Genomic DNA, 15,310 nt, shown 5'->3' on the forward strand with positions numbered 1-15,310 from the left:
AACATCTAAGAGTTTAAATGGTAGTTTAAACATGATATTGAAGCTAAACAACTGTCTAATCAAGCGTAGACTTATCCGTTCTCTGGCCTTATTGGCTGATGTATTGTAACTTACCTCACAAATTTCTTTGTAAAAATTCCATATACCTCATGAAAAAGGAGACACCATTACTATAGACATGGCAAAAGAAACATTTTATGTTCTTATATTGGGGAGTTTATAAAAGTACATTATAATGTTGTGGTGGTTGTGTGGATTAGCCAGATTCCTCCCATATTTTACAAAAAAATGGAAATGATAAGCAATTGTTCTTTTTCCAAAATAAATAAGACACTGGTCTTTTCCCTGCTAATTTCACCCATTGTTGTTAAATGTTGTGGTTTTTATATCATAATATCACATTAACACATTCTTTTGTCATTAATTTACTGAATCTATTTCCATGACTTTATGAGACACAAGGAGATGAAATTAAAATGGAAAAATGATACAGTGAAAGAACAGCTGGCACAAATCAGAACATGTCTTAGCTTTTCAGAATTACAGCTAACCACCTACGTGTGGAATACATATGGAATTATTATGTGGACACCAAAAGAAAACCTCTGCCATACAAAGAGATGATCAAATTCATTAACAGCTTAAGCATTTAAACTGAAATTTCTGCTGCATATCTTTTGCACAAATTACTACAGCAATGCTTTTTAGGAAGTATTTTTTGCAAATACTGTGAAAAAAAGTTAAGTAATTCCCACATAACTTTGGTAGGAGTTGAAGCACTTATAATCTCCTATAGAGTAATTTCAAAGGCTGAAATATGACAACTGCATGTAGACATTGATCCAATGATTCTATTTCCACTTACTGGCTAGAAAGCAACAACTGTACCCCCTTTCAATGGCACACATGTGGCTATATACCCATACCTATATATGGATCAATGTTATTGCCCATAGAAATAAGACTAATTAAATCAAGAAGGATACTTCCATGCAGACAATAATATGAATTCAGTTACTATGTCTATATATGAGGTTTTTTTCAAAAGTTCATGAAAAGTGCACATTGTGAAAAAAATGTGCATAAATTTGCCCAAATAAACTTACCTGTTAATGCAATTTTATATGTACCCTTTAAAGTACCCTTGATGTGTATATTTTCTTGTAACTCTAAATATATGTATGCATAATGGCAATGCACATGTGTAATAATGCATGTTACACATTGAAAGTTAAGAGCTCAGTGTTGTACACTTAGTATGGTAACATTTCCATGAACAGAAGGGGAATGCACGTTAGCCACACATGAACGTATATGAACACATTGTGTACAGAACAGCAAGAAAAGCATATCTGGTGTAGTCAGACTTACTTTAAAATGTTTGCTTAGTGAATTTACAACCAAATTGCAACTATGCCGCTTGAAAAATAATACCTTATAAATGTTACCTTAAGGAGTGCCTGCTGCTCACATTGGCATATCACTGACTTGGTCTTTTATTGTAGCCAGGAGTATCACTAGTGTCCTTAGGCAAGCATTAAAACATCCAGAAGGTGAAATAAAATGGTGAGCTTAAATAAAACAGTGTTCTGAAACAATGCTTCTTAGATACACACTGCACAGCACATTGTCACTAATTATCAGTTCACTGGTTTTATTGAAGGTTTCAACATGTGCCCTTCATGACACTTTTTACTGAAGAAAACAGGTTGTGTTTGCCTATTATGAATTAAGCATTATGAAAGATGTCAGTTATTAAGTATTCCTAACCCCATGGAGAGACAGGTAAAGAGATATCCTGGCCATTTGTTCAGTAACAAGCTAAGAGTACTCCAAAGTCTGTAGAAATGTAAATAAAATACATGCTTTATTCAATGGAAAATTTGGAAAACTGTATATGCAAGATGTCTTCAAAGCATTCATAAAATTTAAATTTTTAACAGGTTGTGTACGAAGTCCAATAGTTCCATAAAATAATCTTTTAACTTGATATTCCCAGAAACTGTTTGAAGTCCCCCTGCATATAAGTTGTAGACACAAGAATGACATATATAGGTAGAACAAATGAAAGTAAGAAAGAATTTTTTTGTTGAATCAAGGTGAATTTTCAATATCTAGAAAACAGGGTGCTCAATAATAGCTATTAAATGCACAAGGTAATAAAAAGCATTACCTTAGACACAATTAGTAACATTCTATACTCTTCAGTACAGAGCTGGCATTGAGGACAAGCTAATCCTGAATTCACCATACAGATGAAACATTTCCTTCCAACACTTCCACAAAACATTTCCTGAAAATATGGAAAAGCATAAAATTTCTATTGAATGCTCCCCAATCCTGCATCAGCACACTGCCCTTACATAACAGTATGGCTCACACCACCTGCATGCGCTGCGGGTAACTTGTACTTCAATTCTCTCATGCTGACCAAGTGCTCCCAGAAAAGTCCTGTTGTTCCACAGGTGCCTTGCAAAGGTTAGATACTGGCTGACAATAACACCATTTATTTCCTCCAGGTGTAAGAGACAGCTAAATGATGTCCTGGAACAAATCTTATCACATGTGTTTGAAGATTACGTATGCCAGAAATTTCAGTTGCCCTAATCTCAAAATAACACTCACTTCTATGAGAATTTAAAAGTAATTTAAATAAATGTACAATTATTGGGGAACTAAGATATCTTTGAGCACACAAAACGCCCACGCTTTCCCTGCTATGCATGAGAGAAGACAAATCAAAGGGGTTCCAGTATCACTGTACACTTCCTGAAACCTGTTTTTATACAGATTTCTGACTGAGATGTTTTGCTTTCCCTAGTGTTGTATTTAACACAGCGATGAATATTTCAGGAGTCTGGGGAAAGTTATTCCCTAACTTGTGACTTTCTTTCTTAATTAGCACACCTGAGCCAGGTTTTGAGAACAAATTTATCATCAACTTGTAGATTATGGGAAATAGAGGTTTTAATATTGGCAGTAAAGGAATTTTTTACTAGATGCATAAATAGTCATGTAGAATCCAGATTTTTTAATCCATTACTATCCCCAAATAATACTGCAGACCCTTGAGAAAATGCATGATTCCAGGTGTGGGGCTGAAAATGTTCCCAATGAATTGGTGTGTTTATAGTGGTAGATTGTAAAAATTGCAAAAACACTTACACACATCAACACGAAGGCAAGGTTATACAATAGGGACACAGGAGACCTTGAAAGAGTATTCAATGACCCAAAATGTAAAACACATGAGCAACAAAATAATGTTGTGCTGAAACACTGTTGAAGTAATTGTGTATGTGAAAATTTCAACAGTGTAATAAATGATTGAGTAGATAACTACGTAAATAGAGGAGAGAGGCAACCCCTACCAGCACACACTCACACAGTGGCAGCTGCTGTAGGGATGAAGACACTACTTGGAATTTCTACATTTCATCTTAGCGTGCCTGGCTCATGCCCTGGCTCTTTTGTTGATTCCACATTCCTGCTATTGCAGACCCTAGGAAGCAGCAGGGCGTCACTCTTTCAGTTTTTTCCACATGGGAGACTTGATTTAACTCATGGACTCTCAGCTTTCGCTTGGCCCAGCCTGTCAACAGGAAGCATTTTGAAAGTGAAACAGTGAATACAACCTCTCTGTCAGAAAAGATCACAAGAAACAACATGATTAATAAAATCCAAGAGTGTTTATGTAGAGAGTATTTATATGCTCAAGGCTGTGAAGGATAACTGTTTGCAGTGTGGGGTGTGTAAAATGACTTCTATTCAAAGCACAGAATACAGATGAGGGATGCGGAGTAACTGCAGAGGAGAATGTGACAAGCACTAATTCTATAATCAAGTGATCAGGGTTAACATAAAAATGTCTTTGTAAAATAAAATATTTACTTATTTTTACTGGGAAACAGATTTACAGAAAGAAGGAGATAGAGAGAAAAATCATCCATCAGCCGGTACACTGCTCAGGTGGTGACAACAACTGTAGCTGAGCAGGCCACAGGAGCTTCTGCGTTGTTGGATGGGCGCAGGGTCCCAAGGCTTTGAGCCATCCTCTACTGCTTTCCCAAACCACGGCCCGGGAACTGGATGGGAAGCTGAACAACTGGGATATGAACCAGTGCCCATATTGGATCCCCAAGCTTGCAAGGTCAGGATTTAGCCACTGAACTACTGTGGAGGCCCCATGATGTCATGTTAACAGCATGTACCCATTTGATACATCATGGTGTCTACTGGCAATTCACAACTTTGGTCTTTCTCCCCCAAATTTATAATCCTAGTCTAAAAGTGAGTAGACTATTAAACTTCATCTGAGGATAGCTGTATAAGATGTCTGACTGGTATTCCTGCAGTCTGTCAAGCTCATCAAAAGCCAGTAACACCTGAGAATACGTGTTGAGTTACTAAAGAAAACAAGATGACAAAAATTAATGTGTTATCCTGGATAAGATACTGGAAAGAAAAAGGGCAGACATGACAAATGTAGAAGAAAAAGATATCGGCAGGAAGTATGAATCTTAGTTTGCTTGTTTTAACAATGATTGGTGTTTTGAAAAATACAACAGCTAATGTAAAACAATGTGAGAAAATACACGTATGTATATAGGAACTCTATTATTTTTAGAAGTCCCATGATAATAAAAATCTGTTTAGAATAAAGCTCATTTTTAAAATGCTGAAGAAATGATGTGAAAATTAAATTTCAGTGTATCAAGCACTGGATGAAAATTTTTAATTTGTTGATTTTTATTGGAAAGGAAAATTTTATAGAGAGAAGGAGATACAGAGAGAGTGACCTTCCATCCACTGGTTCCTTCCCCAAATGGCTACAATAGCTGGAACTGAGGTGAGCCAAAGCCAGAATCTAGGAACATCTTCCGGGGCTCTCGGAAGGGTGCAGGGTCCCTAGGATTCAGGCCATCTTCAATGTCTACCTTAGGGGAAATGCTAGAACATTCAATGATGTTTACTATGTGTGTGTCATGTATTCTCTTTTTTTGCTGAGAGGATGTTGCTTCTATTCTGTTAATAGCAATGAAGAAGACAGATTAGAAACTAATGAGGGAAAGAAAATGTAAACTTTCAGTGATACATTTTATTTTAGGATTTGATTATACTTGAATCTAAACTGACTGTCTGTTCCCATATTATTTCACCTATCAATACAAATGTGAAAAATGCCTAATTACACTGCTTTCATCTGTGATGTCTTATTAATAACATGGGTCAATGAACACATATTTTATTAGTTATTTTATTTTTAATAAATCAGATATCCATTTGCATGGATGACGACAGTAAAACTAAGTCACATTTTAGTAGAATCTTCTAAATGTGCAGAGGGTTAAGTCTTTTCTCTGTTCTTGTACGCAGTCTGCTCCTAGAAATGAAAAATCTGTGACTCACAGAACTGTTTTCTTTGTATCACAAGTATTTCTGAGATCATTTCAAATGTTCTTTTGATCCTTTCTTCACTTGCATTAGTATTGGCCTAGTGGCGTTACTTGTCACTGGAAATGGTTTTGCTACTAAATAATTTCCTAATAGTATTTTTCATCTGGGTATTTCTCAGAGTGTAGATTAAGGGATTTAACATGGAGTTATCATGGTGTAGAATACAGTCACTTCTTTGTCAAAGGGTAAAGTAGCTGCAGGTCTCATGTACACAGTTAAGCAGGGCACAAAGACTAAGACAACCACCATGATGTGGGAGGCACAGGTGGACAGGGCTTTAAGCCTTCCCTCTAAGCTGTGGTTCTTCAGGGAGTGCACGATGGCCACGTACGAAATGAGCAAGAGAAAGAAATTCAACAGACAGATGAACCCACTGCTGGCAGCAACAAAGAGTCCTAGGATATGAGTGTCAGTACAGGCCAGACTGAGCAACGGGTTTAGATCACACATGAAGTGGTCAATGATGTTAGGGCCATGCAGGCCCCGGTCTCCCAAGGATTAACTCCACAGCTTAGCTTGTTTCTCAGAGCATGACAGGATTGGCAATTTTGGCCTGATACATCTAGCCACTGGCTTAACCGCAAGTTCCTGCTTCCTATTTGTCAAGTTATCTGCCAAGGGATTGGATAAAACTCAACGGATTTAGGGTGGCCACAACAGGATTGGATAAACACTGGGAGGAACTCAAGGGATTTAGGGTGGCCACAACAGGATTGGATAAACACTGGGAGGAGCTAGGGAGAGTATAAAAGAAAGCCTGGAGTTGCAATAAAGATGAATCTGTCATCGATCGGCATTCGGTGTACTGCGTGTTGCCTTGTCTTGTCTCTCTGCGTTGTCTGTGTTGTAACCCTAGTCCCTCCGCTCAGCTCGGATTACGTGGCGACGCGGGCGTTGCCAACAGGGCCACAGAAGGGTAACTGGACAATGAAAAGGATCTGAATGGTTGCATGGAGAATGCCTCCTACCCATGACACTACTACTAGCAGCCTACACAAGTGTTGACTCATAATGCTTGTATAGTGCAAGGGCTTGCAGATGGCCACAGAGCAGTCATAGGCCATCACTGTAAGCAGGATGACCTCAGCTCCGCCAAAGAAATGCTCCCCAAAGACTTGTGTCATACATCCGTTGAATCTGATGGTCCTCTTTTCATGGAGGGAATCTGTGATCAGCTGGGGGGTGTTAATGGAGGAATAGCAGGCATCGATGAAGGAGGGACGGGCCAGGAAGAAGTACATGGGGGGCCTCAGAAGTGGACTGGCAGTGATGGTAATCATGATGAAAACATTTCCTACAACAGAGATGATATAGATAACCAAAAACATGAAAAGTATTATTTTCTGCATCTTTGGATTCTGTGTAAGACCCAGGAGAACAAACTATGTCACGTTGTTTCTATTTTCCATGTGATTCAGACTAAAGGTGTATTACATGTAAGAAAAGTAAGTAAAATTTTTATATAATAAGCTCCTTTATGATTATAAATGTTAAATTTTTGGATTCCGGTGATTCGTGTGACGTTACAACTTCTTTTTGTTGCAAATGGAATAAAATGTTTTAGATTACTTAAGGGTATAAAAATTGCCTGATTGAATATGCTTTAAATATGTACATTAGGAATTTTATGGCCCAAGACACACACCACCTGAATATCTTCCTATTCTAAAATGATGAGGGCCCTTAACTGGGGTAGTAGATTGCATATTTAATGGCAAGTAAGCTCCTAAAAGGAAGTAGAAGATGTAGGCTGTGTCCAAAGATGTAAAACTGAAGAATTTAGTCACTTGTTTTAAGAAATGAAAAATAATTGAGAACATGAGTGCAAGGATGACAAGGAATTTAGAGAAGGAGAAATCATGGCCATTACTGCAAAAAAAAATTTTGTGTATTTTGAATAAAATGGATTGTGGCTCACTACGGAAGGCAGGTGGGGGATCTAGAGATGGGAATTGTGGTCTGGAAATGATGTGTATTGGCTGACATAAAGAGTAGCACGGCTTTGGTGATGGAGATGTAATGAGAGGATACAAGCACAAGGAAGGAATAATTCACAGCACCTGAGATCTATTATATATCTTTTTAAATGCCAATTTTAGAAAATGTTGAGTGTTTATTCTGGTGCCAGGTGTTTTGCACATATTATTTCTCTAAGTACTGGACAGCAACTTGGTTGGATGACTGTACCTCCTTCATTTTACAGATAAGGACATTATCTTAGCAAGCAGTGTTCATAGCTATAACTGAACATTCAATGTAGAGTGTGTGTGTGTGTGTGTTCATAGCTATAACTGAACATTCAATGTAGAGTGTGTGTGTGTGTGTGTGTGTGTGTCTAGTGTGTGTTTGCACTTACTTGGTGATTTCATAAAGTGGATGGCAACCATTATTATTTCTGTCCTTATTTTACTAGCAGTGCAAGCATAGTAACATCAAGAATCTTGCCTCAGAACAAGTAGATAACAGCCATAGAATAAGAATAGGAACAGTTACATCTTGGTTTTGGGGGAGAAAATTAAGCCACAATTTAGACTTTGCAGTTTACACTGATTAAGCATGGTTTTATAGAACTTTGCATTTTAACAATTGAAGAATAGAAAAGTTTTAGGCAGGTGAGCAGGGAAATCCCCAACAACCCAGTGAGTGAGGAAGAATTTAACTCTACATCCTACCTAGTAAAGTCCAGGAGAAACAAATAGGGAGACTGACCAGTAAGTACAGGCTGAGCAATTATTACCTAGTTGGCCTTTTCCCTGGCTGTTCCAGACTTCCTATATCTATGTCTCTCTCTGTCTATCTGAAAAGCCAAATGGGAAACCTGATCAGTAATGTACAAGCTATGTGATTATCAACTAGCTGACCTTATTAGTCTCTGTCAACAAGATGTAACTGCATAGAAACTTTGATGTTAAGTTTGTACTCAGCTGTTAAATAAATGATAGATGTCAATGTTGATCCTTCCACTGTTCCTGTGCCACTCTGATTTAGGTTAAACTCAAAAACATGTTAGTTTGGGAGAAAAAAAAAGTTTTATAGCAGCTGGTTGTGTATATACTAAAATTGAGAATGCCAAGGAAGTAGTTATAGATGTGGTTAGGAACTTGCATTTTCTAACATATTAGTCACTTAATACCATGTTAATTAATTTCATCATGTTATTAATTCCGATGATTCTTCTGTTGTTGAAGTTGTGTAATGACATCTCATTGGAGGAGATAATATTCTACCAGCTCCACTTTCAGACCAAGGATGGTCTCCCAATGAAACTGTTGAATTTATCTGGACAATAAGATGCTGAACTCTCCGCAAGGTCCATACCCACAATGAAGGAATCATGACTAGATATGATCTGTACTACTGTAACAACATGGAGGAATTCAATATGAGGGGAGGGTTTGGGGAGGGGTTGGGGTAATCCCAGAGCCCATGAAACTGTGTCTTAAAATGATACAAAATTTAAAAAAATAAGTAAATAAAAGGTACAAACTGTTAAAAAAAAAAAAAAGAATAGGACTCAGGTTGTTATTTCGTTTTGCCCACCACATCCTTAAGCAGCTATTCTATCTTCCAAATCCTTTATGTACAGAATGTTTAACAAAATGTTGTTTCATAAGAAAGGTTATGAATTAAGCCTGTAAATGTAGAGGAGTTAAAATTATGTCTTTGCAAAGATGATTGAAAGGAAGTAAGGGGAGGAAGGGAGAGGAATTGGAGGGTGAAGGAGAAGGAGGAAGGGAGGCTGAATGGTCTCTGGAGATTTGCTTATGGAATGCATGGAATTTGTAGTCTTTGTATTAATATTTGAAGGGATGAAAAATAAAAACTCACCTTCAAAGTCATAGATGAGACTTAGAAGCGCTCACGGTCTCATTTCCAGAGTGACTTCCTCTTGGGATATAACACTTTCACAATAAAAATAAAGCACACTTGCAAGGAAACTATTCTGATGATCCATTATCAATGCAGCAGCTGTAAAGGAATCATCTTCATAACCTTCTGACCCAGAGATTAAACATGTTTTACTAACAAAAACCGAGATTTGAATTTAGAGCATATTCACTTGCTGCATCATAGAGAAGCAATTGTTCTGTTACTCTGGTCTTTCAGTGTAAGGAGTAGAAAGTTTAGAGGAAGAGCATTCTAAAGACTCACTCCATCTGTGATGACTCTTTCTAGGGGATATGAAATAAAACAACAGAAAAGAAATAGGTTCACCTTGTACTTCAAGAATCTTGACTCACACTTTCATACAGACTCAAGGTCCTTGTCTCTGTGTCTTTGTCTCTGAGGAATTAATTATGTTCTTGATGGAAAGATTTTGTCTCAGAAGCTGAATACCCATTCTGTAGAATCATGGGTGAACCACTCATTTTTGAATGGGGAATTCTATTTCTTCTATTATAGATAACTAAGTATGCGAGGGCTTGCTTTCTCTATTTGAACTTTGATTATTAAGAGATGAAAGCCATGTGACAGTTCCATAAATATGGCCAAAAAACAATTATTGAAAGTGGCTATTATGAGATGAATGGACATTTGCATTATATTATGGCTAGAAAATGAAATATGATTTGGCCATAAAAATGAAGTACTGATACAGACTACATAAGGGCAAAAAGTTTAATGGATTTATATGTTTGTTTAAATGTTTATCTGAAAGTTAGTTTGCAGAGAGAGAAATGACAGGAAAAGAGAAAGTCCCCATCAGCTGGAGCATTCTCTTGACAGTCACAAGCAACTGTCATTGCTGGAGCAAGCTTCACCCAGGAGCCAGGTGTTTTACCCAGCCTTCCCTCGGGGTATCTAAGGCCCAAACACTTGAGTTGTCTCCAGATGCTTTCCCAGGCCAGAGGCAGGGAGCTGGATGGGAAGTGGGGCAGTCAGGAAACAACAGAAGGCCATATTGGATGGCAACATGGCAGGTTGTGGCTTTGCTTGCTACACCCATTGGCAGCCCTGACATGAACATTTTTGTATTAGCCTATTTAGACCACTGTTTTTACTCTATCTGAAAATAGTTTTAGAGATGCAATGTTTAATAGGTTATGTTTCCCAAAACTTTTCAATTACTAAATACTCATGTCAGTACTGTTAATATTCAGGTATGTTTTTCCAATATTATGGATATGCAATGGATATTACATGATAATTCATTATAATGTTTGACTCTGGATGAAAGAGGGTTTCTTTATTTTATAACTATTTTAGTTTTCAAATTTTAGAAAATCATATACTTTTTTGTTTATTTCCTTCTATTTTTATTTATAATTCCATAGCTCAAGAAATAAACACAAAATAAACTGATCAAGTCAGGCAATTAATGTTTGCATTTAATTATCTTTATGTGTATTTGAAGATTGCTAGGTTTTTCTTTCCAGTTGTTTCTACGGTGTGTGAGTCATAGTCATTCCACAGTAAAATGGAACTCCAACACTCATTACTCATTTTGATGGTAGTTTGGTCCTTGTTTTCAGCCTAGCTCCAGACCCTTCTCTTCCCAGTCCCTCTCAACTTCTAGTGATCAGTATGGAGATAGACTATTTTAAAAAATTTTCACACATGAGAGATGATACAATACGTGTGCTTCAGTGTGACCTAAATTTTACTAATTTTTCTTGAATGTCAGCATTTCACTTTTTCCATAATTATATACTTAATACACTTCATTTTTTGCTAATTTTTTATTTTGAATTTTTGAATTTTATGGTACAATTTCTTTTTTTTAAGATTTTTTTTTTATTTTTATTACAAAGTCAGATACACTGAGAGGAGCAGAGACAGAGAGGAAGTGGAGCCGCCGGGATTAGAACCAGCGGCCATATGGGATCAAGGCGAGGACCTTAGCCACTAGGCCACGCTGCAGAGCCCACAATTTCTATAGATTGAGATTCCCCCCCAAAATGCCACCCTCCGACAGATTTTCCCCATGTTGCTAAATTAGTATAGTTCTTTATAAGGAGTCATTATTCCTAGGTCTCTTTTTTAAGTATGGCCCGACATTGCTGATACAGACAATCTCAGACAGTCCAGCATCCTATTGTCTACACATTCCCAACAGTTTCATTAGGAGTCCATCTTTGATTTGGAAACAGGGACGCATATTGCATTGGATCCCCACATTTGGATATGCTAGCCTCTATTACTCCAATACTACACATTCCCATAAATGAGAAGCCATGAAATAAGGTCAAAAATCAGTAAGAATTAGAACAGCAACAACAACAACAGCAAAATTTTAGCACTAATAAAAAAAATGCCACTTTGTAACCAATGCATGGTTGACAAAAAGAAAACACAAAAGCCTCTTGGGTAAAATGATGTCACCATGTAATGGATGAGCCAGCGATGAATTCAATAATAAATGTGTTTGGAAGAAATGAAACTGAAAAAATGATTTCATCTTTAATGTCTGAACAGCACTCCATTGTGCATAGGTGCTACATCTGACTCACTTATGATTTCACAGACACCTAGACTTACCCTCTATACAGCACTCCAATACAGTGGGACTGCTTGGATCTCATTGATGTGATTATTTCAACTCCTTTGGAAGTAGGCTGAGAGTTGGAATATCAAAGTCTTAACTGGTGTGGATCTTCTTTGCTTTTCTGAGACACCTCCACACAGCTTTCCAGAGCGACTTAGCAAACTTCCATCTTCATCATTGTTGAAAAAGGGCTCCAGTCTTAGCATTTCCCTAATAACTAATAATGCTGAGTGTATTTTATTAATTGCTTTACCATATCTGGATAAATGGCTACTTAATTCATTTTACTGTATTAAGTTACATGCTTGTGTCTTTGTTCCAAAAACATACAACTTCATTTGTATTTGATAAGCAAGGGCTTTATCACAGATAATATATTCAAATATTTTCTCCGCTTTTACATCCAGAGTTACAGAGGGAAGGAGAGACAGAGAGGGAAAGATCTTCCATCCTCTGGTTCACTCTCCAAATGGCCACAATGGCCAGAGCTGAGCTGAGCTGATTGGAGGCCAGGATACAGGAACTTATTTGGGTCTTCCTCTTTGGTGCAGGGGTAGAAGGACTTGAGCCATCCTCCACTGCTTTCCTGGGCCATAAGCAGGAAGCTGGATGGAAAGTGGAAGAGGCAGGACATAAACTGGTGCCAATATGGGGTGCTGGTGCTACAGAAGAGGCTTAACAAACTAAGCCCTGGCACCAACCCCAACTTTTCTTTCTTGATATGGCTCCTTGATCAGAAGCATTTTTTATTTGGGTAATTTTTAGTTTATTATTTTCCTTTTTTGTTGTTTCAAGAGTTAAACTATTTATATATTTACATGTTATCAAACACTGCTAAATACTATCTCAGTAGCCAATTATTTAAATTCATTCTATACTCTGCAATATAGTAGAACTTTTTTTTAAATCTAGCACAAATAATCACTGAGTTGAGTCTTGGATGATTAATATTAGCACAAATATGGAGGGTGAAAGATATACAATGAAGAATCACAAGAATTGTCATAGCGATTTAACATCTTATTAATATCCTCCTAAGAAGAGGAAATGAAGTATATGAAAATATATAAAGTTAGATAATTTTGTCGTGGGTCTTGGTCTGCTGTGAACCAAGTACCACAGTTAACGCATCCTGCTCCATCTAGGTTCTGTACTGACACTCCTTTCCTGCTCTCACTCAGGGTTAGATAAATACAAAACCAAGAAAATCACAAAAACAATTTTAACAGAAACAAATATGATTATATATAATAGCATGTTTTTTGCCTTAGCTAGTGCTACCATGTTAGCTGTAACTCTCAACACAAAACACTCTATGTAGCTGATGAAATGCCAGTGGACATAAATATGGTTTCCAAGACTTCAAGGAAATAGCAATAATTCTAATTTGATGAGGATAGTCTTATTATTTGTATGTTGTTCTCTTAGCACATCGATCCAAGTGCATGATGCATACATCAACATTAATTAAGCATATATTATGCAGACATAAAAGCATTTAAGTTTTTTAAATATGATTATGGCAAAAGAGATGTGAAAATATTAAAACTATTTCCTAAATGATGTCACGTTTTGGAAATCTTGATTCACACATGTACTAACCCTAAAAAAATAAATCAAAAGACGTCTTCAAACTCATTTCTATGAACACTTCAATGAAATTGGGCTTATTTTTTAAAATTATAACTATACATGAATTTGTTTCAGGAAAATGCCAGGGGAGTTTTTCCCTAAGGTACACTTTTTTTTTTGTCCTTTTTAATATAAGAAATCCCAGCAATGACTCTCTGCTTCTTTTGGATTGAAGACTCATGGGTGAGACGGATGCACTGTATGACTATTCGCTGTTTCAAGTGGCAGTGCCAGAGAAGAAGGAATCACCCTGGAAGACCACGCTGGCACTTGAAGGATGAGTTCAACCACACTGAAGCAATACTTAGGGTTAGTGCCATGTATGTATTTTTAAATTGAATTACCGTTTTACTTTGGAGTTTGAGTAACCATTTCATACAAAATATAATATTGGTGAAATTTAAAAATGTGTATTTTTTGCTGAGGGTTATTTTCAAGAGAAGTAAATGAATATATTCAGAAATATCTGGATAACAGTTGATGTCATGTTAATATATGGGCAAAGATTTCAGACTTTATTTTTATTTGTGGGATCACATATTTAGTGAAAATTGAGTTTTGAATCACACAAATGTGGCTTAATACTGATCTTATTACTTGTATTATCATGAACTCCATTTCCATTTTTTACAAAACACAGTGATTTTAAAACAGGCACATGATTATTATTTTTGACAAAAATGAAATGATCAAGTAGTTGCAAATTGTTTAGTTTCATGTAATGTAATGGTAAGTGTCCAGAAGACATTTTAACTAATATTGGCTGTATTAATACTTTGTATTAAATATATCAAACCATTAGGTTATAACTTTCAATTCCATTTCTTTTTTGTACATACTTGACAGTAAAAGAAGCAAAAATATAGAATTTTTCCTTGATGAAATTTTTACCTTTTATCTCATGATGATCATAAAATTTAAGAATTTTCAGTGATTTTCTCTTGTTTACTCTTGCATTTTGCAGCTGAAATATCACTGGAAACAATTCAATGATAATTTTTATTTTTAAGGCAAATCATTTCTGGGACATGCGTTAAGTGAAAGGTATGTGAAAAGGTTGACCAAATATTCTTCCTAGCTATAGCCCAAACACATACGGGGTGTGTGTGTGTGTGTGTGTGTGTGTGTGTGTGTGTGTGAGTGTTTGTGTGTGTGTATGTGAGTGTGTGTGTGAGTGTGTGTGAGAGTGTTTGTGTGTGTGTGAGTGTGTGTGAGAGTGTGTGTGTATGAGTGTGTGTGTGTTTGTGAGTGTGTGTGTGTGTGAGAGTGTTTGTGTGTGTGTGAGAGTGTGTGTGTGAGTGTGTGTGTGAGAGTGTGTGTGTGTGTGAGAGTGTTTGTGTGTGTGTGTGTGTGTGTGAGTGTGTGTGAGAACAGAAGCACACGAAGGAGAGGAGGGAGGAGTGTAGAAGGAGAAGCAGAGAAAGGCAGTGACAGAAAACTTGAGCATTAAAAGGCCAGGGAGGGTTGAGCAGAGGATGGGAGCTGGGGAAGCCTCTGCATCAGGCTGCATTTGCAGAGGTCTTAGAGGAGACCCCGAGAACACAGTATTGAAGCATCTTTTCCCACATAGTTCTGTGGGTTTCCCACTAATGCTTCTGGCTAATGTGATCCAGATGAGGCTTGGGTCTCGTGGGAATCCTGAGGGGCATACTCTTCACACTCAGTTGTACTTTCTGTAACATCTGTGTTCTCCACAGTGTTGCTAGCCAATGATTGTGACGAGAGGAAATAAAG

At 37.1% G+C, this 15,310-nt stretch overlaps 1 protein-coding gene across 1 annotated transcript; it reads right to left on the bottom strand.

The window, feature by feature from the left end:
- Positions 1 to 5,592: 5,592 nt before the first annotated feature.
- Positions 5,593 to 6,806, bottom strand: LOC101521474 (olfactory receptor 4C13-like). Its single transcript, XM_058662447.1, has 2 exons — positions 6,367 to 6,806; positions 5,593 to 5,932 (listed from the first exon to the last, which is right to left on the bottom strand). Exons 1-2 carry the CDS (start codon positions 6,804 to 6,806, stop codon positions 5,593 to 5,595), a joined length of 780 nt encoding a protein of 259 aa, XP_058518430.1.
- Between the last annotated feature and the right edge of the window lie 8,504 nt (positions 6,807 to 15,310).

This window comes from Ochotona princeps, chromosome 4 (assembly GCF_030435755.1).
Source record: "Ochotona princeps isolate mOchPri1 chromosome 4, mOchPri1.hap1, whole genome shotgun sequence".
In the NCBI taxonomy this organism is placed as follows: domain Eukaryota; kingdom Metazoa; phylum Chordata; class Mammalia; order Lagomorpha; family Ochotonidae; genus Ochotona; species Ochotona princeps.

Bases quoted from the DNA above. Each gene is read 5' to 3' on its own strand.
- LOC101521474 (XM_058662447.1), bottom strand. From the start codon at position 6,806: ATGCAGAAAATAATACTTTTCATGTTTTTGGTTATCTATATCATCTCT. The intron at 5,933-6,366 runs TGGCCCTGTTGG...CCGGGGCCTGCA, and splicing joins ATTGTCCAGTTACCCTTCTG to TGGCCCTAACATCATTGACC.